The sequence below is a fragment of the Pezoporus wallicus genome, unplaced genomic scaffold, assembly GCF_028554395.1.
Source record: "Pezoporus wallicus isolate ANWC-B61680 ecotype Strahan unplaced genomic scaffold, APGP_CSIRO_Pwel_v1 contig_10514, whole genome shotgun sequence".
Taxonomy (NCBI): domain Eukaryota; kingdom Metazoa; phylum Chordata; class Aves; order Psittaciformes; family Psittacidae; genus Pezoporus; species Pezoporus wallicus.
Genome location: NW_026637640.1, coordinates 122,299 through 145,611, shown reverse-complemented (window position 1 = coordinate 145,611; position 23,313 = coordinate 122,299). Strand labels below are relative to the sequence as shown.

Sequence of the window (23,313 nt, the reverse complement as noted above, 5' to 3'; positions counted from 1 at the left end):
CAGCCCCGACCCCCCCCCCCCCCGCCCCCCTGGCCCTGCTCAGCACCCTCCTTAATCCATTCTGCAGCCGGTTTTGATGAAAAACATCCCACAAAAAGGCAATGAACAGTCACCGAGCAGCACCGCGGCCTCCTCTAATGGTATTTGCTTTGTGGTTTTGGTTTGGAATATCCTTCTCTTAAATGAAGAAAGAAGTTCCCCTCTTGGACTGAAACGATTTGCCTTTATCCCTTCATTTTCTTGCCTTCCTAAATGCTTCCTGGGGCTCCATAGGAGTCTTAAATGGGCCTCTTTAACCTGTTTCCTTCCTGACATCTTCTGCACTGTCCTTTGCTTGTGCATCCGCACCCTCAATTCCCGCATGGGGACTGGGTTTTACAATGCCCAGCTCATCTCAATGAGGGTGTTTGCACTGAGCACTGCCATCAGCAAGGATTTGTCCCATCTCAAGCTGGGTCATGACATTTACGATCACCAGGACCTCAACCAGGTGGAATCTCACACTCACATCCTCCAGGGAAGGTGTTTTATCCAGCGCAATGTATAGGAGCCAGCTCTAGGTGCGCTCCTTCCCCAGCCCGTTCCAGCTCCTTCCAGTATGGTTGTATTTTATCTGTGGAGCTCTGTAAGGATTTTGTTCCGTCATCCTGGAATTTTTATGACTCCTTTGTGTGTATATAATGCGATTGCCCTGGAACAGAGAGAAATTAATCACTGCTCCTTTGTTAGCTTTCAGGAATTTTTCATGTCTACGTGTCTGTTCATCTGTCATGTCCAAATGTGGGGTCCATGGGCTATTTGACATTTAAAATGACTTAATTGCTTAGCTATCCCCCCTCAGTGTTTATGGACACTTGTTCAGAGGGGATTTGGGATGTGACATTATGTACCATGTATTTTCGGGCTGGTTCCAATGTCTCACTCCATCCCAGGGGTTCACAACATCTCTTCTCGATACAGATCGTGCCCATGAACTCCATCCTTTCCCAACAGGTTGATGGGGCGAGTGAGAGGTAACATGCACCTGCACATCCCTCCCTGGCTCAATCGATGTGGGAATCTAAGGCCATTGCTGGCTCCGTGTAAGGAAGATGTCGGAGATGTCATTGCACATTGTCTGCACCCAAGCAACTCCAACTGGGAGCCGGAAGCTCCCAGTTACCCTCTGGATCCCCGAGCCTCGTGGCTGGAGGCAGAAGATGCTGGTACCAACCCTGTCAGATCCCACCAGGCGAGGTGTGGGGACAGGCTGACATTTGGGCTCTGAGCGAGCGCCGCAGGGTGGAAGCTGCACATCCCAAACCATATTACACACGTCATTAGGAAAATGTTAGTTACAAGGAAAGATGTAAATTGCAGCAGGCTGTGCTCCCGGAGCGCTCGACAACGCCGTGTGCCTCCGCTGCGGCTCTCTAATGGCCTCGACGCTTTCTTGGGCACGTTTGCTCCTGCTCCATTGAGGCTGGTTTGCATTAAGCTGTTTGTTTAGCAGCTACTAGGGGTTTGGCAGGAGAGCTGCTGCCTTCTGCGGGCTGTAGAGCAGGAGGGTGTCATGCAACGTTGCTCTGCACAGCAGGCAGGCACGGCAAGGTGAGCCCTCCTCCCCTTCAGAGGCACCATCGCTCTGCTCGCCCCATACCATCGCACAGCACCCAGGTTCGTTGTGGCAGGGCCATAGGGACCGGGACATCCATGGGTCAGGATCGAGAGGCCACTCCTGGGAAGGTTTCCTGATGAGCCAAGGTCACCCAGATCCCAGACCCACAGCAGAACCATCCAGACCCGACGTGCTCTAAAGGAAACAGTCCCAGCATATTAATACTTGCAAAAACAAACACTAGGAAGGCAGGAGAAGGAACAAGCCATTAAGGGAGCATTAAGTGTCCCAGTCCCTCCATTTCTTATATGCCTCCCTGAATGCCCTGTGCCAACAGCATTCTCTGTAAATGGCTTCAGTGGTGCCCTAGGGCTGATGGAGGAGAGGCTGAGGAACCATCAATTCATAGAATCCCAGCTTGGTTTGGGTTGGAAGGGACCTTAAAGCTCAGCCAGTGCCAACCCCTGCCATGGGCAGGGACACCTTCCACTAGAGCAGCTTGCTCCAAGCCCCATCCAACCTGGCTGCGCTGGGGACCAGCCACAGCGGTGACATGTGCCTGCTCCGTGCTCTGCTCAGCCACCCCTGCCTCTGGGGGCCATCAGCATCCCAAGCTGGGAGATGAAGGCCTTTGTGCAACACTATCCCCCCAGATCTGCGCTGGGATGTGGCCTGAAAATGCCCTCGAGCCCCAGTCCTGCAAGAGGGGTCCTGGAGACACACAGCTGGATGAAAGCAGACACATCTGGGTTGTATTCCCGCTTGGCTCCAGCCCTGGCTGGGCTCCTTCCTCCTTGCTCCAGGCTGCTCCGTGCTGCCACCGTGGCCGGAGGGCTTTTGGAGGCAGAGATGGGCTCCCTCCCCTCGGAGGTGCAGAGCCACCCTTGCACCGCAGGTGTTGGGGTGCCCAAAGGATTCCTGTGCTGCCCTTTTCTGGGTTGATGAAATCCAAGCATGGCCATCGTGCTCCCAGCCCTCCCTTGATGCTCGTGCCCAGAGTGCTGGCACTACTCGGTGTGCTGGTGCCCTCCTCGAGCCCCAGAGCTGCCCCAAGGGATGGGGCTGGCTGTTCCCCCTGCTCTGCTCCGGTGTGGGTCAGACCCTCCACCCCCAGCACGGCACCCAGCTTGGCTTCAACGTGCCCCTCTCCCCCGTGTCATTCACCTCCCTCTTTGTCTTCCCCTCTTCCACAGATACCCGTACAAACAGGATTTCTCGGCGCACTTTTCCAGTTGGAACCGTTCTATTTTGGGCCTTTTCTTTGTTTGTTTGTTTGCTCGGTGACATCTGTGATGGTTTCCAGCGCAGCCGAAGCCTCTGCAGCCTCAGTGAGGTGCCTGGGGTGCCCCAGCCGGGATGCACGTGCCTCTCCCCCCCCCGGCACACGCCGCCTGCCCTGACCTGCACCCCTCCGGCTTACACAACGCAGACGGAAACAGGGATCACGTTGCTTCCAAACCTGCCTCCAAACCAGCCCGGTGCTGCTTTGGGGGAGCAGCAGAAGGGGAGGCTTGCAGTGAAACGCTCCCATGCGATGAAAGGAAATCATCAAGCCGAGCTTTGCGGCCCTGTCTGTCTGCACCTACTGCCAGTTTCCCACATCAAAAAGCTTCTCCCAGCTCTAAACCTGGGGCTGCAGCACCCGCCGGTGCTTGGAAAGGGGCTACAAGAGGGGTAGGGGCTGTCTGTACCCACAAACTGGCTGTAAACTCTGAAGACTAATGATGTCAGGGCATAGAGCGGCAGGAACTGTCTTGTTTCTAACCAAGGAGCAGTGATACTTTGCATTGAATTCTGTAAACTGAGACATCTTCCTGTGCTCATCCTGAGGTGAGTGCCTTTACCCACCCACAAGGAGCAGAGGGACCAGCTGCAAGGTGAGGATGTGGGGATGAATGAGGCTGGGGAAGGGTTTGCCCCATTAGGAGATGAAGCAGGGGGTGTCCCTGGCTCTTCTCAAGCATCCCTACCAAGGCTTGGATTGATTTATTTATTATTGCCCTATTACAGCATCCATCAGCTGGATTGGGGCCAGGATCAAGGAGCTGGAATGTTTGTCACCTTGGTCCATCATTGTCCCCAGCCCTGCAGGGATCCGTGACATGTTTATGTGAGACAATATCCCTTCTGGATGTTTCTTTCTTTTCTGCAAACCAAGAAGTTGCCAGAGAAAAGAAACCTTTGGGATGAGATAAAGCGATGCAATTGCAACCCAAAGTACTTTGCATAGGGAGAACGTTACTTAATAACCGGGAAAGTGCAATTTAATGAGAATCTTTAGGGGAATGGGACGCGCTCCGGGGATTTTTAGCTCCGACCGACATAAACCTCAGAGTTTCACTGTACCTGGATGCACCTTTTTTGGCTGGGACTCCCCCAGAGCGGGAGCCGCGTGTGCAGCGGGTGCGAATCCAACGCTACAATTCGGTTCTCCTACAGCAAACAAACCCATCCCTTGTGTCCGGACAACGCGCTCCGCTTTGCTCAGCCTGCCCCGGCCGGCGCGGATCCCCCGCCGGTGCCGGCGATGCTGCCGTGGGACCGGGGGCAGCACCGAGGGCAGCGGGCAGAGAGCGGAGGGGATGCGGGGGACAGCGCCGAGGCTCTGGGGCAGGGCCGGGAGCTCCGGGGCAGAATCGGGGGCTCCGGGGCAGGACCGGGGGCTCCGGGGCAGGACTGTGGCTGTGGCCGCGCCCGGGCGGGCCGGGAGGGGCCGGGCAAACCCCATCGGCTCCGCTGCGAGACGCGACCGGTGCCTCCGCAGGGGGAGCTGCGGGTCCGGGAGGGCTTTGGGACGGCACCGGCACCGGCAGCGGAGCGCAGCCCGGCTCGGGACCGGGCGGAGGCGGGCCCGGGCGGGGCGGGGGAACCGGCGGGCTCCAAACCCGCCCCTCGCCGAGGGGAGGAGGCGGTGGCCGAGCCCCCCCCCGCGCTGAGCCGCTCCGCGCCGTGCTCCAGCCGAGCCGAGCCAGCCCCGAGCCGCTCCGCCGCTCGCCCATGGCGGTCCCCGGCCCCACGCGTGTCGTGGCCCCGGCCCCGTCCCGGAGCCGCCGCTGAGCGCTGCGCACCGGCCCGGCGTCCAGGTAAGCGCCGCGGGCGGCCCCGGGCACCTGCGGGACTGATCCTGCCCCTCGCCCGGCGCTGCGGGACCGGCGGGGTCCCGGCCGAGCCTCTTCCCCCCGTACCCCGGAGGGGCTTCACCGCCGTTTGTTTCCCCCCACCCGGGGCCGCGCGTCCCGTCCGAGCGCGGTGCGGTTGGATGGTGCGGCCCGCAGAAGCGGCCGAACCGGGTCCTTCGGGCGGCCGCGGCACGGTGCGGACGGGGGGGAGCAGGATCGGGCCCCGCCGCTCATCGCTCATCTCCCGCTCGGCGTCGGGGCGGCCGTTGCGGCTGCCGGAGGAGTTGGGTTCATACTTGGAGAGCGTCCCGCCAGGCAGGAGCACAAACACGGCGAGGGACGGCTCCGGGTGCAGTTTGTTCCCTGGGGGGGAGCGTGTCCTGTCTAAATATTAGTTTAAGAAACGGAAGGATCTGCGGCATCTGCAACCCCGTCACCTCCTCCCGGCTCCAGCCGCCGGCTCTCGGCCACCGCCGAGCTGAGGTTTCCATCTCCAGCCCTTAGCAGGAGCTGGGAGGCGAAGTTCATCGAGGGAGGGAATTTCCCACTCTTGCTGCGGTCTGCACGGAGGCTTTATAAAAACAACCTAGACCTCGGGTGTCTTTATTGCACATATATGGTAGCTTGTAGCCAGCACTGATTTAAATCCCGTCGTTGCTTCGGGAGCCAATCCACAATTAGGCGCTGGGTCGAGGGCACGGTTCATCACGGGAGGAGAAGGGGCTGGCGGCTGGTGGAAGCGGTGTGGGAGTCCTGGACGAGTGCTGCAGTCCTGGGGCTGAAGCCAGGATCGTGTGTGGATCCCAGATTCAGGCTCTCAGGGTCGTGGGTGCTCCTAGATCTAGTGGCAGAAGCGGACGGGGTGCTGCATGGAGCAGGCAGGGAAGAGGGGGGCTCTGTGCAAGGTTTTAGGAGCTTGAGTTCTTGGGTTTGGGTTTTTAGCTGCTGGTTTTAAGCGGGCCTTTGGTCCAGACCCATTGCAGCCCTGACTCTGGGTTGCAAAGCAGAGCTGGTGATGCTGTGCCCGAGATTTGCATCCTCAGTGTCACCCCATGGCGGCAGCTGTGGGGCCTGTCCTGCTCCTCCAGCTCCAGCAGGTCCAGGGCTCGGCTTAGGGTGAGGAGAAATGAGATTTCCCTGTTTCTACAACTCGACTTTTACACAGTGCTGGTCCTCGGAGCTCTCGCTCAGTCCTGGTCCAGCTCCTGCGCTGCCAGGAGGAAGGAGCAGAGAAGGCGCAGCGCATCCCAATGCAGCTGCAGCGCCCAGGGAACGCCGAGCTGTCCATCCCTCCTGCTTTGCAATCAGTCTGTGTGTGGTTGCAGCTACTTTGCAGCAGGATGCGGCACCAGAGCCAGGCTTCTCCTGGGCTGCACAGCCACAGGGTTTACCAGGGCAAGGAGAGACCCAGCACCTTCCAGGCCTCTCAGCATCCAGCCCCTAGGCTGGAAATAAGAGGAGCTGGTCCATTCTGCTGTGACACAGCGTGGGGGGGGGGGGGGGATGCAGGTGCTGGCACTGCTCCGGTGTCCCTTCTCCCTGGGTACCCCGGGGTGCTGGTGCTGAGGGCTGGGTGGTGCTGAGCGCTGGAGCAGCCCAGGCTGTGCTGCACTGGGTGCCCTCCCACGGTGCAGATGTGAATCACAGCTCTGCTTTGCCATCACCTTGCCCTCCAAGCCCTCCTTGGGCTGCTCTCCTGTGGCTCTACCTGGCCCACGGGCTCCAGGGTGCACTTTTAAGGTTGTTTTCCACCTTTGGGTGCATTATGCCCTTTCTGAGGCCAAGTACCTCTCGTGCTGCCCTAAGCACAGTGTAGGCCAGAGCAGGCATCGCATCACTGTCCCCGAGGTGCTCAGCACATGGACAAGCAGCTTCCTACCCAGGAAAACCCCATCCCATACTGTGGCCATGCAGGGGTGGGCTTGAGAGGGACACGAAGAGCCATCAGCTGCCTGTTGATGTCAGCCCCTGCCTGTGGAGCATCGCACAGCGGGGCTGAGCCTTGGCATAGAGGGAGATGCTGAGAAGAGGGAGGGTCCTGGGGCCCTGTGTGGGTGCTGGTGCAGGGGATGCGGTTGTGCAGCTCAGGGCTGGTGCTTGTTTTACTGCTGTGGGTTGTTCTTTTCCTTGGTGACACTTAAACAGGGGCTGTTCGGGTTGGATGTAAGGCAGAAGCTCTGCCCTGGGAGGGTGCTGAGGTGCTGGCACAGGGTGCCCAGAGAAGCTGTGGCTGCCCCATCCCTGGCAGTGTTCAAGGCCAGGTTGGACACAGGGGCTTGGAGCAAGCTGCTCCAGTGGAAGGGGTCCCTGCCTGTGTCAGGGGTTGGAGCTGGAGGAGCTTTAAGGTCCCTTCAACCCAGACCATGATTCTGTGATTGCTGGTCTAAGCTAAAGCACACGTGCACAGTCCTGCTTCCAGAGCCCTTGCTAAGCCCATTGGGGGCAGCAGGATGTGCTCCCCCTCTGGCATGAGGAGGGGGCAAGGAGCTGGGTACCAGTCTGTTCTTCCACTACCACCATGCCAGGGATCACTTGGAATCCCTGGAGTGCTGCTGCAGCGATGCAGCCATGGGGCTGGTCCCTCGGTCAGGGTGAGCCGTCTGCTCCGGATGGACTGGAGAAATCCCACCCAACCCAGCTCTTCCTGGGATTTGCCCTATTATTTCCCCAGTAAACTTAAAGGAGAGGAAGAGAAACCCAAACTGGTTGTGCCAGGCGTGGTGCAGAGGTGTTCTCACGTGAAGGAGCGTCCCAAGAGCTTCATCCCTAAATGAAGCAACTCCCTGAGCCGTCGCCCTGGGCAGGGAAATGCCACGAGCAGTTTCCTTCCCATTGCTTTTTCCCCATGAAACCCAAACCGGGCTCACTTTGTAACTCGACATCCAAAGAGCTAAATTGAAACAATCTCTTTGCCACCGCCTCGGTGTGGGATGATGAGGAGGAACCATTTCCTTGTGCAGCCGCGTCACTGCGTGCCTGTCCCCTCATCAGCCATGTCGGTCACATCGGCCCTGCTTTCCTGGAGGGTTTTGATTCGGATGGAACCACATTCTGTTCTGATTCCAGCAGGAAAGGTTTCCTTTGAACTTGGTCCAAACCGAGCATGTAAGGGGATGGATGGAGGCTGCCGGGAGGGAGGCAGGGCTGAGGGGCCGACATCCCCACGCAGCACATGGCCCAGGAGGGGAAGTTCCTCCTTTAGCATCACTCCCAGGCTGCAATAATCCAAAGCAGGAGTTGCATTTGTCTCTGTTTCAGCAGCTTTTCTCGCAGCTAAATCCCATAGAATCATGGAATGGTTTGGGTGGGAAGGGGCCTCCAAAGCTCACCCAGTCCAAACCCCCTGCAATGAGCAGGGACATCTTTAGACCAGGTTGCCCAGAACCGCATCCAGCCTGGCCTGGAATGCCTGGAGGGATGGAGCATCCACCACCTCTAGATCTTGGATGTGCCATCCGTGAGCTTTCCTGAGTGCTGAGCAGGGTCCAGGCTGTAGGAGGGCTCTGGGCTTTAGGGAGCCCTTTGATTTGCCCTTGGTCTGTGTTTTCCCAGCCTGCAGCAGAGGGGTGAGCTGCTGTAAGCCCACCCTAGTCCTTCCCAAGGTGAAAAATGGGTCCCAAATGAAGGGCAGGTTTCAAAGCCCATTTAAAACAAGCAAATAGGTGAGGATTTGGGGGGTGCACGCAGCAAACAGCCATCACTGGGGGCTTTGGGGGGGGGGGTGGGAAGGGCTGGTCATGGGTTTCTACATGGCTTGTGGTGGTCCTTTTGCTTTTAATCCTGTTGGGTTTGGCTGCCACGCTCCCTGAATGCATGGGGTGCATTTACTGCTGCTCTTGTTGCTCCCTGACCCTCCCTAATCAAACAAGGGGCTGTTGGGCCTGGGGGAGGCAGAGGACCTCTTGGCCCCATAGAATGGGGCAGAGCCCCCAGTGTTGCTGCCCTGGGCAGCCTCACACCGTGCTCCTGGAGCAGAGCAGAGGCAGCTTGTCCCTGTGCCACAGGGCTGCAAACCACCTCCAGAATCTTTGGAGTCCAGCCCAGAGGTTGTGGTCCATGGGCAGCTCCTGTGCTGGGAGGAACAGGCAGGGGATGGCCCCAGCAAGGTGCTGGAGTGGCCTTTTGGGGTTTCCCCTCTCTGCTGCCTTCCCCAGGGCAGGCAGGGATGCTGTGCCCTTGGGCCAAAGCCAGCCGAAGCCTTGGGTACGAACCGGAGCATCTTCTGGGTGCCCCAGGGAAGAGGCTCGCCTCCCGTTTCGCAGGGCAGCTGCTCTCTGAAGTGGTGCTGGTTGTTTAAGAGCACATTCTTGAGGCTTAGCAGCTCCATGGAGCCGTCTGGGAGCGACGGTGCCAGCGGCAGAGCCGCCGCACGTGGCGGGAGGATGCAGGAGGCGGCTGCTGGCAGTGATGCTCTGCAGGGCAGGGCTGGGGATGGAGGCATTGCCCCATGGCCCCGAACCAGGGGACACAGGAGCCTGTTTAGTGCCTGAGAGAGGTTTCCTGGGGGGGAAAGGAGAGGCTGGAAGGATTCAGCCAGGATTTGGGTGGCGAGAGCCATCCTCTCGGAATGGACAGAGCATGGGCATGAGGGGCTGTGCCCTGGAAAAGCATCGCTTGTGGTGTCATGGAACGGTTTGGGTTGGAAGGGAACTTAAAGCTCCTCCAGTTCCAACCCCTGCCACAGGCAGGGACACCTTCCACTAGAGCAGGATGCTCCAAGCCCCGTCCAACCTGGCCTTGGTAGGATCTGCATGGCAGAGGACTGGTGGGAGGAGAGAAGGGTCTGGCCCCTGCCTGTCTCCAAGAGCAGATTCCAGAACAATTGATCTTCTCCGTCCGAAAATGCCAGCTCAGAAGGTGCAGCAGGACGGGCTGCGTGTGCCATGGTGATGGAGGAGAGGTGGCATCGCTGTGCCAGGGCTCCCTGATGGGCTGGGGACACTGGGAGGGTGTGAGGGATTGTCCCAGCCTGGTGATGGGCAGGGACAGGGACCTGGCTGCTGATGCCAGCCCCTGCACAAGAGCTGTGTGGCTGCAAACAGTGTTTTACAGCAGCACGGAGAGCACCACGGCATCGGCTCAGGGTGGGATAAATGATCCCAGTCTCTCATCCATAAGCCCGATCGGATCTGAGCTGGAGCCATAGGAGATGGCAGCGGGATGGGAAGGTCAGTGTCACCGCAGCCCTCCTGCGCACCAGCACCCTGGTTGTGATCAGACGGCAAAGCTTTGCTGATTTGGAAGCTGTGTGGCTCTTCCATGTGGAAAGCCTCTGGTCCCTGAGGGCATCCCAAGCAGGTTGGATGGGAAAGCTCAGGGAATGTGTCCATCGGTGTGATGCTGCACCACCGTATCAGCATCTCTGCACACAAAGGTGCAGGTGATGCTGACCTGCTGCCTCCAGCAATTCCCATCATCTCCAGCCCTCTTTAACCCAAGTATCTCCCAGTTTGGAACTTTCTCCACCCAAAATCTCCATTCCCAGCCCATCTCTGTAGCTGTCTCAGGAGGAATTCCTCATCTGCTCTCTCTGGAGCAGCACTAAGTGGTTCAAGATGTCGGCAGTTGCTGCTGGAGTCGGACAGTAAATGCTAAATGGGATATTAGTCTGTGCACCGTCCAAATCCCACTGGAAGGGTTTAGTGCAAATTGGATTTGCAAACATCTCTTGGGTCTCTCTGCCCTTAGAAAAGCGCTGTAATCCCCGGCGGGCGCCTTGACAAGCCAGCTCCTTCTGTGCAAGTGGAATTAAAGACATAGAGAGAGGGGAGAATGGAGTGAAGATAGGGAGGAATTCCCACTGCTGGGCTGGAGGTGGCATCGGCATCACCGGCGCTTCTTGGTCTGGATCCTGTTGAGGGATGCGGATGGATCCTGTTGAGGGATGAGGATGGATCCTGTTGAGGAATAAAGATGGATCCTGTTAGGGGATGCAGATGGATCCTGTTGAGGGATGTGGATGGATCCTGTTGAGGGATGAAGATGGATCCTGTTGAGGGATGAGGATGGATCCTCTTGGGGAATGAGGATGGATCCTGTTGAGGGATGCGGATGGATCCTGTTGAGGGATGTGAATGGATCCTCTTGGGCAATGAGGATGGATCCTGTTGAGGGATGCGGATGGATCCTGTTGAGGGATGTGAATGGATCCTCTTGGGCAATGAGGATGGATCCTGTTGGGGGATGTGGATGGATCCTGTTGGGGGATGTGGATGGATCCTGTTGGGGGATGTGGATGGATCCTGTTGAGAGATGAGGATGGATCCTGTTGAGGGATGTGGATGGATCCTGTTGAGAGATGAGGATGGATCCTGTTGAGGGATGTGGATGGATCCTGTTGAGGGATGTGGATGGATCCTGTTGAGGGATGTGGATGGATCCTGTTGAGGGATGTGGATGGATCCTGTTGAGAGATGAGGATGGATCCTGTTGAGGGATGTGGATGGATCCTGTTGGGGGATGTGGATGGATCCTGTTGGGGGATGAGGATGGATCCTCTCGGGGAATGAGGATGGATCCTGTTGGGGGATGCAGATGGATCCAGCTGAGGAATGTGGATGGATCCTGTTGAGGGATGCGGAGGGTCCTCATCCCTCGTGGAGCATCCAGGGGCAGTAGCTCCCCTGTCTGCCCCTGACATGGCTCGTTTCTGGCTCAACCTGGCCTGCTGGCAGGGATGCTGGATTAGGGCAGGATCTGTTTCTTTAGGGATGAGAGCAGGAATGAAAGGACCATGCTAGCCCACATGGAAAAGCGGAGGTGGCCTCTCTGCTCCCACAGGCACCCTGGGAATATAAGGAATTAATACATGGAGCCTTCAAAGGCCATCGTGCTCCCAGGGTGTATTTGCAAAGGGGAAACTGAGGCACACCGCAGCACAGGGACATCCCTTAGGGCGCTGGGGGGGGGAATCATGCCGTGATGCCAGCCAAATCCACAAGGAAGGAAACCTACAACCCAGGGAAGGCAAAAGCAGCCCAAGTGAGAGGAGGCGATGCCTTTAGGGCCCCGTCACCCTCCTTCCTCTGTTGTGTTTTCCCTCCTGGCTCCACTGAAGGAGGTTTTGCCCCTGTGGCAGCTCACAGATACCAGCGGTTGTTGAAACCAGCCCAGAGAAGAGCACATCTGGGGCCTGGGCTCCATCTCGCTGCCAAAATGAAAGCTTTCAGCCCTGTTTCCCGAGGCACTGGGGTTGTCCAAACAAGCCACGGTAATTGGTTTCCTCCAACAAACCGGCCCTTTTTGGCATCGTGCAGTGATTTAGTGCACGGGGGGTGCTTTGTCACCGAGGGAAAACAGGAACTGACATCCAGACATCAGGGTTTGGCATGAAGGGGGAGCTTAGGGCTGGAGGAGCAGTGCTGGGTAGCACACAATGCGGGCACAGCATCGCCCATGGGTGCCCAGTGCTGATGGGGATCTGCTTGTGGGGTTTTTATGCCCTGGGCTACAAAACCCTCCTGGATTGAATGTGACTTTGAATGATCCACTTGTATTTTCTCTGCCCATCAGCAAACGGGGTTTGGCCGCATCAGTGGGGTTGGGTTTGCCGTTTGTATTCCCTCCTCATTCCCCGTTGCAGCCACGAGCAATGCTCTGCTCCAGCTGATGTGCTGAGTGATGCCACCTGAAGCGCTTGAGCATCGTTTATCTCTAATTACTTATCTCTTATCATAAGGGCGGCTCTTGCTGCTGCTTAGAGCTGACTGAATCAGCTTACAAAGGTGGCTGCGTTGCTGTGGCCTTGCTGCCCTTGCCAGGGTCAGCAGGGACACGCTGGGGCCGGGAGCTGGGTCCACACCACGCGTGTGCAGCCTGATTTAAACACTGCGGCTGATTCTTAGCAAGGAAGAGGAATAAAGATCCCCCACATCACTGGGGCTGCCCCATCCCTGGCAGTGTTCAAGGCCAGGTTGGACACAGGGGCTTGGAGCAAGCTGCTCCAGTGGAAGGGGTCCCTGCCCGTGGAACTGGGTGGGCTTTAAGGTCCCTTCCAACCCAACCCATTTGTGATTCTATGGCACTTTGATGGTTTAAATGATTGTTTGTGCAGCCCTGGGGGTGCTGGTTATGTCCTGGTGTCCTCAGACCCCCGTGCAGGCACCTCCCTGTGTCCCCGAGCGCTGCAGTGAGAGTTGTGCTGCATTTAAACTGCTTTCTCCTTGTCCTTTGCTGCTCATTGACATTGCAGCTGCGTTTCTGCCTCTGCCCTGCCCCGGCGAGCCATGGAGCGAGCAGCAGGGATGGGAGACGAGGACATCATCATCTTTATGTGCCCTCAAGGGGATCAGCTGAACCCAGCCAGCGCTGAGCTGGTCCAAGCGCGGGCACCCGCAGCACTCGGGGCTGCGTCTGCAGCAGGATTCATCCCATGGGAGCTCCCTCCATCTTCCCTGTTCATTAATGACATGAAAGCCCAGGCAGGGGCTCCGGGGAAGGAATCCAAGGAGCTGGTGCTGCTTCCTAGAGCATGGATGCACCCCATGGGGCCGATGGCCTCCTCACAGCCCCGTGCCAGGGCACGCGCTGGATGGTGAGAGCAGGAACCCCATGGGAGGGACAGGAGATGGTGAGAGCAGGAACCCCATGGGAGGGACAGGAGATGGTGAGAGCGGTCGACACCATCCTGGCATCCGGCCTGTGAGGGGTCCAGCCCCAGTATGGGTCTGGGGATGGGGTTCCTGGACTGGGGGCACTGGGATGGTGCCAGGTGATTTACAGGGTGTTGGTGATGGGTTTTCCAACCTGGTGAGTTTGGCCTCTCCTGCCCGTTCAGCCAGGGCAGCTCCGTGTAGGAGGATGCTGTCCCTTGCCATGCAAGGGTGGTCCTTCAAGGTGCCCCCTGGCCATGGCACAAATCAGGTTTTCATCCCCCTGTGCTCCATCTCCTCCTGGAAGAGCTCCCAAAGCCTCTCAGTTCCTGTTGGCAACGGGAGCATGGGATATGGAATATGGGACACAGGAAAGGGCATCTCCTCCTTGGCACTGGGCACTGGCCATGCTGTGGGGGCTGCCGGGGGTCTCGTGCCTGCTCACTCCCAGCTCTCCAGCCCATGGGGAGGAGATGATGCCCTCCAGTGAGGCACATCCCCGGAGGTGCCTTGGGATGTGGGATGAGTTGAGGTACCTGAAATCCCTGCCACCTCCCGGTGCCATCTCCCTTTGAGCTGCTTTAACTCTCTGGAGCTTGAAATGGGGACAATAGTGGGGTATGGACGGGGGCTGCTCCATCTGATGGGGGCTCTGCAGCTCCGCAGCTCACGTTGGGATGCAGCATCCCGGCTGTGGCAAAGCCCCCAAATCTGATGTCTCTCCTCATTTCCCTCGTGGTGCTGGGGCTGTGCTTTGGTTCTGGGGGGGGGTCCTCCCCCCTAAAGCTGTTTGCAGGGCTGTAAACCCAATGTGCCGTAATTCAGCCCCAATGTAAATGTCATGTCAGCGTGGGAACGGCGCAGCTTCCCGGGGGTTGGCGTGTCAGCCGAGGGGCTCCCCGCATCCCGGGAATGCGGATGCTCCCCCCCACCCCACCATGGCCCCTTCTCCCCCTCCGCCATCCCATGGGGCCGGGACCGGCTCCGTTTCCTCACCGGGATGGGGTTCGGTGGTCACCCCAAGAGGAATTCCCAGGGGATCCAGGCTGTGGCCGTGGCCCAGGGATCGGGGTCTGACTTGTTTGTGGTGGGCTCTTTCGGGAGGGGACCGGGGCTGCGGGAAGAGCTTTGGAGTTTCTCATCGTGGGCTGGTTTTCACTTAGGCAAAGCAGAACCATGTGTCCCGTGCGCGGCTCTGGTTTTGCTTATGGGGGAGCGGGAAGAGCTGGGGAGGGGAAGAAGGAAGGGCAGGGATGAGCAGGGCTGTGGGATGTGGGATGTGCCATTGGCCATCAGTGCCTTTGGCGTGCAAAGCACGGGGCTGTGGGAGAGCAGCCAGCGGGGACCCGGCTGCTGCTGCCCTGTGTCGCCAGCCAAGGGAACGCCTGCACTGGGATTGCGGCTCTGAGTGCCCCAGGAATCACCCCTGGAGCTGAGCTGGAGAGGGGAACCTCAATTCAACTCAGACCCGGCTCTGGGGCTGCTTTTCCCTTTCAGCACTCCCCACTTTGGGGCCAGTTTTGCCATTTTGGGGCTCGTTTGACCCCGGGGCATCCCGCTGCAGGCTCTGGTACCCGCGGTGCAGCATCCACCCTGGTTGGGGGCGTCAAACACACTGATGCTCTCTGGGGGGCTCAACTCCCACCAGAGCATGTCAGGAGCTTGCAAAGAGCCCTGCTTGGGTACTCTCCACCATCCCTGTCCCCTCCGACCATCCTCGGAGCAAGCTTTGAGCTGGAGGAGCCACTTTGCAGCAGCCTCTGGAGCTGCTTGCCCAAGAGCCTGGATGGAAATTGTTTAATTCCAGCGGGATGAGTCATGAGGAGCCGGGATTTCAAAGCAGCTTGGCTCCCATGTAAGGCACTCAAATAAACAGTGTGTGGCAGGTGGAAGCTCTCTCTGATGTCCCGTCAAGGCCTTTGTCTTTCCAAGTGCTTTTGTGGTGCCAAAAAGCCCTCGGCCACTCCATGGCCTCCTCCATTCTTGCACAGCGTGGCTGAGACCAAGTGCTTGAAGGTAATAAATCAGTGCCCGGAAGCATGAATCTGCTGCAAATTTATGGCACACTTACTTAGGATATAATGTCTTTTGGGTTCTCTTGGTCCCTGGGCTTTGATGCATCAGGGCTGAGGGTTTTCACGTCTCCTCCTTCTCCCCCCAAGCAAGAAGGGTACGAAAGGGAAATCTCTGCTTTACCCTCGTCATCCCATGACTCAAGGAGTTGAGGCTTCAAGTCAGTGCATACTGGGAGCAAATCCTGCTTGTAGCATGAGGAATGGGTTAGAAAAGAGCGATGAGAAAAACTGAGGGTGTGAGCAGTGAGGGAAGTCCGAGAAGCCCAAGATGCTCGGGGTTTGTGAGCAAAGGCAACGCATCCGCAGGGAAGGGGTCCCTGCGTTTGGATTTAGCAGGAAAAAGCAGTGGAAATGCTGGCACTGGAGCGCTGAAGTGAAGAAAACCGGAAACAAGACTGGATTGATCCGAGTTTATTGAATGGGATTCCTGCTGAAGAGTGAGGCTTGGAAGAGTTTCCTTAGGGTGTGGGGTGGATTTGTTGGATCCCTTCGAAAGGAAAGCTGAGAGGGGCATGGAGGGGGCTGCCAAGACAATCAACTTGCTCCCTCCCGACTAAGAGGCAGGAATTGGCCGTGCTGCTGTTGGTTCCTTTTCCCTTGGGTTTCCAGTTCTCCAGGACACGGGGTGGTTTCTGCTCTGCTTGGGAAGCAGCGAGCCCTGGGTAGGGATGAGAGCGGGGCAGGTGGTGGAGACTTCAGCCCTTCATGGAGCCAGGGAGAATCCCTGGGTCCATCCCAGGATGTGTTGGCAGCAACCAGTGCCCCATGCCTCGAACCCCCTGTGATCATTTATCATCGCTGGGAGCAGGTTTGAGCTATGTGGAAAGCAGGAAGATGGGAGAGGGCAGCTCCGGCATCATCCCGGCTGAGTCACGGCTCCGATGCCTCTCTTTGTGTGTGTTTTTCCTTTCCCCTTCAGCTCTCACCGCAGGTTGGCACACGTGGTCCGAGGCTTTTTAGAGCGAGAGAAACCAAAGGCAAAGCCTGGAATGTTGGGAGTCTTGATATTGTTTTGAGTGCTGGAGCCGGGATTTCAGCCTTTTGAAAGGTCACTGGCGATGGGTGGGGGCCAGGCTGCCTGGCTGCTGGAATAGCAGCCTCTTTTATGGGAGGTGCAGCAGGGCTGACACCGCTCTGCTAACGTTTTATGGGCTTGCAATGAGCCAGAGGCACTTTCTCAGGTGGATGGGTTGAAGGTCGCAGCCCTTCCCTCCCCGGCGCAGCCCTGAGCAGCTCAGGAGGTGCTGATGAAGGTCCAGGCCATGTGTGATCCCATCCTGGTTGTCCACCACGGTATTCACCTCCCAGAACGCCCAAACATCCGCTGCCAAAAGCTGCTTGTCCTCCCATCCAGCAGCACTGCGAGCGGGTCCCTTCCCACCGCCCAAACCCCTGCATCTGCATCACCCGGGGCTGCTGGTCCTTCTCTCGTCCTTCATTCCTGAGCTGTCACCAGGTCCCCAAGAGCAAACTGCAGCTTCCTCAGGCCTTTCCCTTTTGGCACCCATCCCCTCTGCCTTGCTGGGAGCCGTTTGATGCTGGTGAGCGTTTTCAGTGCCTTTTCCCCGCTCCTGCTCTAATCTCAGAGGAGAAATCTGAATTTAAGGCACCCAATTCATAGAATCCCAGAACCCCGGACTGGTTTGGGTTGGAAGGGACCTTAAAGCTCCTCCAGCTCCAACCCCTGCCACAGCAGGGACCCCTTCCACTGGAGCAGCTTGCTTCAAGCCCCTGTGTCCAACCTGGCCTTGAACACTGCCAGGGATGGGGCAGCCACAGCTTCTCTGGGCACCCTGTGCCAGCGCCTCAGCACCCTCACAGGGAAGAGCTTCTGCCTCAGAGCTCATCTCATTACAATGATGGACGTAGGTACCAACACACCCAGCGCCTCCATCACTCCCCTTGCACCTTCTGGATGGGGCAGCCAGCTCCTCCTTGGCTCTGCAGGAGGAGACAGAGATGGGAGCATCCCAGCCCCATTCCTGGTGCTCCGGATGCTCCCCACGAGCCGGCTGCAGGCTCTGACCTGGTGCTGCCGGTGCTTATCTCCTCCAGCTCCGCCGCCGTGTTCCCGTCGGGATCGCATGGTCTGAGCTCCTTATATGGTGAAACTATTCTTTTCCCAGCTTGGCATTGTTTATAGTTGAAAATATTTAGGCTCTGGCTGGGTTCTACAATTACCTTGCAACCTACAGGGCAGATAATCACTGTTAGCTAATGTGCAATTAGCTGCATCCTGTCAAAGAAAGGCTTGCTGGCAAGGAGGCGGCGTTCCCAGCCCTCCTTGTGTTCTTCAAGAGCAGGAACCTGTCAGATCCCATTTGGAAATAAACATTTTTTTTCCCCTGTTGGTAAATTCTGTTTGGCAAAAAATTGCTGAACCGGGGCCGCTTTTTGTGGTTTTCTTTTCTTTTTTTTTTTTCCCCTGGTGGAAAATTTATTTGAAAAGGGGAAAATGTTTGGAGTTTGTAAGGAGCTGGAATCAAACAAGGGGCCGGGAGGCAGCTGCAAGTCGGTGCAGCTTCCAGAGTGTCTTTGATGGGGATTTAATGCCTGACAGCCCATTGATGGGAGCACCGACCCCATTCCCTGCTGCCCTGCCTGGCTGCAAGGTCAGTTGTAAAATCCCACCAGATCCAACCTGCTTTGGATGGAGGAAATGGAATGGTGCAAGGTAAGGGTGCACTTTGCCTGTGAGGGGAATGCCAGTGGGGTTCCTTTATGCTTTGAGAAACCAGGCTGGGCTGCACTGGATGTTCTGCATGGCTGAGGTCCCACCAGAAGCCTTGCAGCCGTGCTGAGATGCTCCAGGCATCCCATTCACTTCTTCCTGAGGTTGTCATGATTTTGGCTGGGTTGGATGGAGCTGCCGTGTCCCTGTGCCAGCGGGGAGGGATTTGGGCTCTGGTTGAGCATCTGGGTGGGAGGATGGCCGGGACACCAAAGCACATCGGGGCTCTCTGAGGAGGAGGAAGGACGATGGAGCTGGGGCTCCTTACACTGCTCACCACGTCCCAAGGAGGGGATGTACAAGGCAAAGAGGTGTCACGGGCTGGGGTGACTTGAGTTTGCCCGTCCTTTTTCCCTTCCACTGTGATACCAGCCCCTGGTGTGAGGAAACTTGGCTGGAGCCAGGGGAGGTGGATATCATGGAATGATTTGGGTTGGAAGGGACCTTAAAGCTCATCCAGTTCCAACACCTTCCACTAGAGATCAACCTGCCTGGCCAGGCTGCATGGCGTGGCTGAGGGCACCCCCTTGTCCCTTTGCCACCACTGGCCCCAGGCCACCCTCACCTGCCGTGGCCAATTCCCCCTCTGCAGCGCAGCACTATCTCCATGCCTCAGTTTCCCTACATCAACACTGCTCCAGTCTCAGGAGGGCAGAGGGGATGAGATGGAGCCAAGGGGATGCTGGTGGTCCCATGGGAGATGGTCATCCAGTCCAAGCCGTGGGGATGCGGGGTGGGAAGAGGGGCCGTGGGTGAAGGCCACGTAATAAGGATATTTGTTTTGCCTGTTTTGCAGAGTTTCAATGTTCTGACTTGCTCTAAGATGAAGGTATGGAAGTTTGCAGCCATTGCATCGATGCTCCTCAGTTCCATGTTATCCATTTTAGTTTGTAGAGACATGTTCAACGGAAGCCGGAAATACAGCCCCTTGCCTTCCTCGCCGTCTTCCTCACGGGCATCATCCTCCTCTTCATCCTCCTCCTCCTCCTCGCTGCCGGTGGCTCCCCGGAGATCCCCACGGGCCCTGCAACGCCACAGCTCGCTGCTCGCCCAATGTAAGCTGCTGCACCTCTGCACCAGGGCCACGTCCCTCCTGATCCCACAGCATCCGGCCCCACACTCCCATTGGGACACGCTTCCAGCTCACAATGAAACGCTCCAGAGGGTTTATTCCCTTGGTTTCTTTCCCTGCTCTTGCTTCTGCACACCCCTTTATGCATGGTTAAGGAGGAGCTTGGGATGCAGCGGGGGGTCCTGCGGTGCAGGCGCTGGGCACCAAACCGTGAGCATGCAAACGGCTCATCTTAATGCGAAGAAGCTGCTTTTTTAGCACCAAACGGCTTTTTATTTTCTTTAATTTTTAGGGGATTTCTTTTCTATATTTCTGTGCTATTTTGACACATGCTCCATGTCAAACGGGAGCTGAACACGAGGGGGACGGCTCCGCTCCACGGGGAGGCAGCAGCTTCCCCCCTCGGTGCTGGCAGCCGGCTCAGCATCCCGGCGTGTCTGTTCCCCTTCCAAACCAGAACAACTTCTTTTGGGGCTGAAACGTGGGAATCGATGACAAGTTGTTAAATTACACTTTCCTCCATCCTTCCTGCACCTCCCCCGGCGCTGAGCTGGACCAACCCCAGCTTTAGCGTTTGGATAAAGGGATTTGGATGCTGCCAGCGGTGGCTGGGGACAGTTTGCAAGTTGGGGGATGGAGATCTTCCACCCAGGCCATAGGGAAACACTCTGGCTGATTTTTAGCAAGGAAAAGGAATAAAAGTCCCCAAAATCACTGTGGCTGCCCCATCCCCGGCAGTGTTCAAGGCCAGGTTGGACACAGGGGCTTGGAGCAAGCTGCTCCAGTGGAAGGGGTCCCTGCCCGTGGCAGGGGTTGGAACTGGATGGGCTTTAAGGTCGCTTCCAACCCAAAGCAGTCTGATTCTGTGCTGTGCTGGGAGTGGAAGGGGCTGTCTGGGAGAGCTCCAGGCAGGGGAGGAAACAAGAAAATAAAGCAAGAAAAGGCAAAGGAGAGGAAGGAGTTTGGGGTTTTTCACCCTGGGGCTCCCAAGGCCACGGGGGAGCTCTGGCCTCAGGGTTTGGGGTTTGGGTTTTAAAGCCTTGGGGTGTCTCATGCACACCTCAGGATGGCTGCTGGGAACCAGCACAGGGGACGGGCACTGCCCTGGGGCCCTCCAATGTGGGCAGCATCCACCTGCCCCAGGCCACCCCCATTGAATCCTAGAATGAACCAGGTTGGAAAAGACCTTTAAGAGCATCAAGTCCAACAGTGCCAAGGCTACCACTGCCCCATGGCGCTGAGGGCCTGCGGGGGCTGCCCACGTGCCCTAAGCCACCTCCATCCCATGGAGGAGCTGCAGGGTGGGGGGCACCCCACTGACGCGCACCCCTTCCCTTGCAGACAGCAGCCTGCTGGAGAGCTACACGGAGGGGGAGATCCGGCAGCTGATCGCGGCGCTGGTGGAGCGCTACAGCCAGGCCATGAACTCGGGTGGGCACGAGCTGCCGCTGTTCCCCCGCGCCGGCAGCCGCCGCAAGCGCGCCCGCGCTCGCCACAAACCCTGCGAGCTGAAGGAGCTGGAGGTGAGCGTCAGCGAGCTGGGGCTGGGCTACGAGTCGGACGAGACGGTGCTGTTCCGGTACTGCAGCGGCACCTGCGAGGCGGCCGTGCGCAGCTACGACCTCTCGCTGAAGAGCATGAGGAGCAGGAGGAGGATCAAGAAGGAGAAGGTCCGGGCGCGACCCTGCTGCCGGCCGCTGGCTTACGACGACGACGTCTCCTTCCTGGATGCCTACAACCGCTACTACACCGTCAACGAGCTCTCGGCCAAGGAGTGCGGCTGCGTGTGAAGGGCCGGGGTCTCCTCGTAAGGAACAGGAGGGAGAGGTGATGCCCCGGCCCTGGAACCTCGCTGGTCACCAGGCAGAGGGACCGGGCACAAGGATAAGCCCAGACCTCCCCGTGCGGGAGGAGAGACTGAGCTGCTGGTGCGTCCCTTGGCACCGCACAGGACCAGAGACGTGGCTGGGGGTGCCGGTGGAGGCTGCGGTTGTTGGAGCGGTGATGGGTGCTTGCGGCTGTTGTCCCACCCCATGGCGGTGGCCATGGGGTCCCTGTCAGCCTCCCCGGAGGGTGACGGTGGGCGCACAACACACGCAGGGCATGTTCGACACGTTGAGGTTGTGTTACAGGCAGAGGGGGTGTTGCAGAGCGGGTGTCCCCCTGCCGTGGCAGAGGTGATGGGGCACACTGGGCAGCGTTTGTTCGCACTGGGGTGTTGTGCGGGTGTTGCTGCATATGGCGTGGTGCTGGTGGTGCATGGTGCTGGTCGGGGTGTGCTGCGTGCCCAGTGTGTGTTACGGGGTGCATTAGATGGCTGTATGTGCCCGTGCTGCCCCAGGATGGGGCTGAGCCCTGCAGGTCCCTGCACTCCCAGGGGCAGTTTTGTCACCCCAGGTCCCTGTGTTTGGGGTCAGAGATGCCCTGGCACTGGCTGGTGCTGGGGGGGGAAGGCTCTGGCTCCGCTCCCCACCGATGCCCCCTTCACCATCACCTCCACACCGCAGCCCTGGGCTTTTCTTTTTAAAGCTTACGCTGATCTGAAGTAACTGGATTAACCTCGAGCCCGGGCAGCTGGGCTGGGGCCCTGCCGCCACCCTGCCGGTGACAGAGCCTCGAGAGGCCACCGGTGCAGGAGCATCCTTGGTTCGGCATCACGCAGAGCCGGACCGGGCTCTCCCGGCTATGGCACGTGAGTATTGCCCATCGGTGGGGCTGGAATCCTGCGGGAGAGGGGGCTCATCCTGGGCTTTGGCTCCGGTTCACATTTACAGCAGTGTCACTCTTGTTTACTCTGCGGAGAAATAAATGAGACCGCAGACTTTGGCGTCCTCGGGGCAGGCTATATTTGCTGCCTGGGATTGATGGGCTTTCTCCCCTTGGCCCTCTTCCCAGAAAAAGCAAATCATAAACAGAAGGAGAATATTGGTGTCATGTCCTGGGCATTAACCAACATGAGGGAAAAGGGCTCTGCTTGCCACCCCCTGATCGCAGCAGTGTCCCAGCTCCTCCACCCGGCTAAATGGGACTCAATGGCCCATCTGCCTCCATCCCGGCGCAGTAGTGATGAGGAGGAGTCCTCATATAGGTGACCACAGCAGCCGAGGGAGCAGAGTGGGGTGGGAGACAGCTCTCCCTGCTACCCCAACCTCTGCAAAGGGCCGGGCTGGTGGGTTTGATCCTGCTTCTTCATCCCAACGCAGCTCTTGGCTGAGCAGAGCCAGGATGTAGTGAGGCAACATAAACAGCATCCTTCAGCAGGGCTGGCCGCGCACCCAGCACCCCTGGGAAAGCAGCCTGTGCTCCCTAACACAGAGTTTTCCTGCTGGGGAAGGGAGAAGGCAGCCACAGGCATGGGGAGCATCCGTGCTGGGGAGCCAACAAGGGCTGGTGATTCTGTACCACGGGGATGCAAACGCTGCTGAGAGCAGACAAGCGTGGTCCATGCCGCAAGGGAGAGTTTGCACCACAGGGCTTGCAGGGAAAGGAAGAAGCTGGCCCAAGGAGCAGTGGGAGAAGGATGGGGACAGCCATTGGCTCGCTATTGGCTTTAACAGAGTAAATGCACCCAAACGTACTAATCCTGACTGCGCTCTCAAGGGCCTGGGTGCTTTCCAGTTCTCACTACTATAAAACTAAAATTAGTTCTGTTGTAGTAGGAAAAAAAACCAAAAGGAGCTAGGGCAATAAAGCAAGGGAAGGTGTTGCAGAAGCAAAGCAGGGCCCGGTGCTGCAGGAGCAGGGTTTGCAGCCCGGCTGCCTGGAGTTTTCTTACCCGGAGCACAGGGAGATGGCTGGGAGACTTTGGAGCCTTTGCTTGGGGAATGGATTTAGGGTGCCTCGATTTGCAGGGATCAAAGGCAAAGGGATCAGGGACCCAGTGTAAATGCAGCTCGCACCCCAAAGAAAGAGGCACGCTGGGAACTCCCCCAGAGCAATGTGTGTGTTGCAGACCAACATGAGTGGCTCCAATTCATCTATTTTTTCCTCCTTTTCCCTTTCACCCGCCAGCAGCTGAGCACCAGAGGAATAGGGGAAGCGCCTGACATCCGCGGCTGCGCCTGCACGTTTGGGTTTGGGATGCAGCTGGGGTTTGGGATGCAGCTGGGATTTGTAACTGCAAAACTC

General features: G+C 58.0%; 1 protein-coding gene across 2 annotated transcripts; it reads left to right on the top strand.

Moving 5' to 3' along the window:
* The first annotated feature begins 4,570 nt into the window (after positions 1-4,570).
* On the top strand, positions 4,571-21,742 carry NRTN (neurturin). Of its 2 annotated transcripts, XM_057406745.1 has the most exons (3): positions 4,571-4,680; positions 18,910-19,168; positions 20,527-21,742. In XM_057406745.1, the coding sequence occupies exons 2-3, from the start codon at positions 18,937-18,939 to the stop codon at positions 20,973-20,975; spliced, it is 681 nt and encodes a 226-aa protein (XP_057262728.1). In that variant the 5' UTR covers positions 4,571-4,680; positions 18,910-18,936; the 3' UTR covers positions 20,976-21,742. The 2 variants fall into 2 exon arrangements, with proteins under 2 accessions (XP_057262728.1, XP_057262727.1); XM_057406744.1 differs by lacking the exon at positions 4,571-4,680 and having other exon boundaries at positions 18,695-19,168.
* Positions 21,743-23,313: the final 1,571 nt, after the last annotated feature.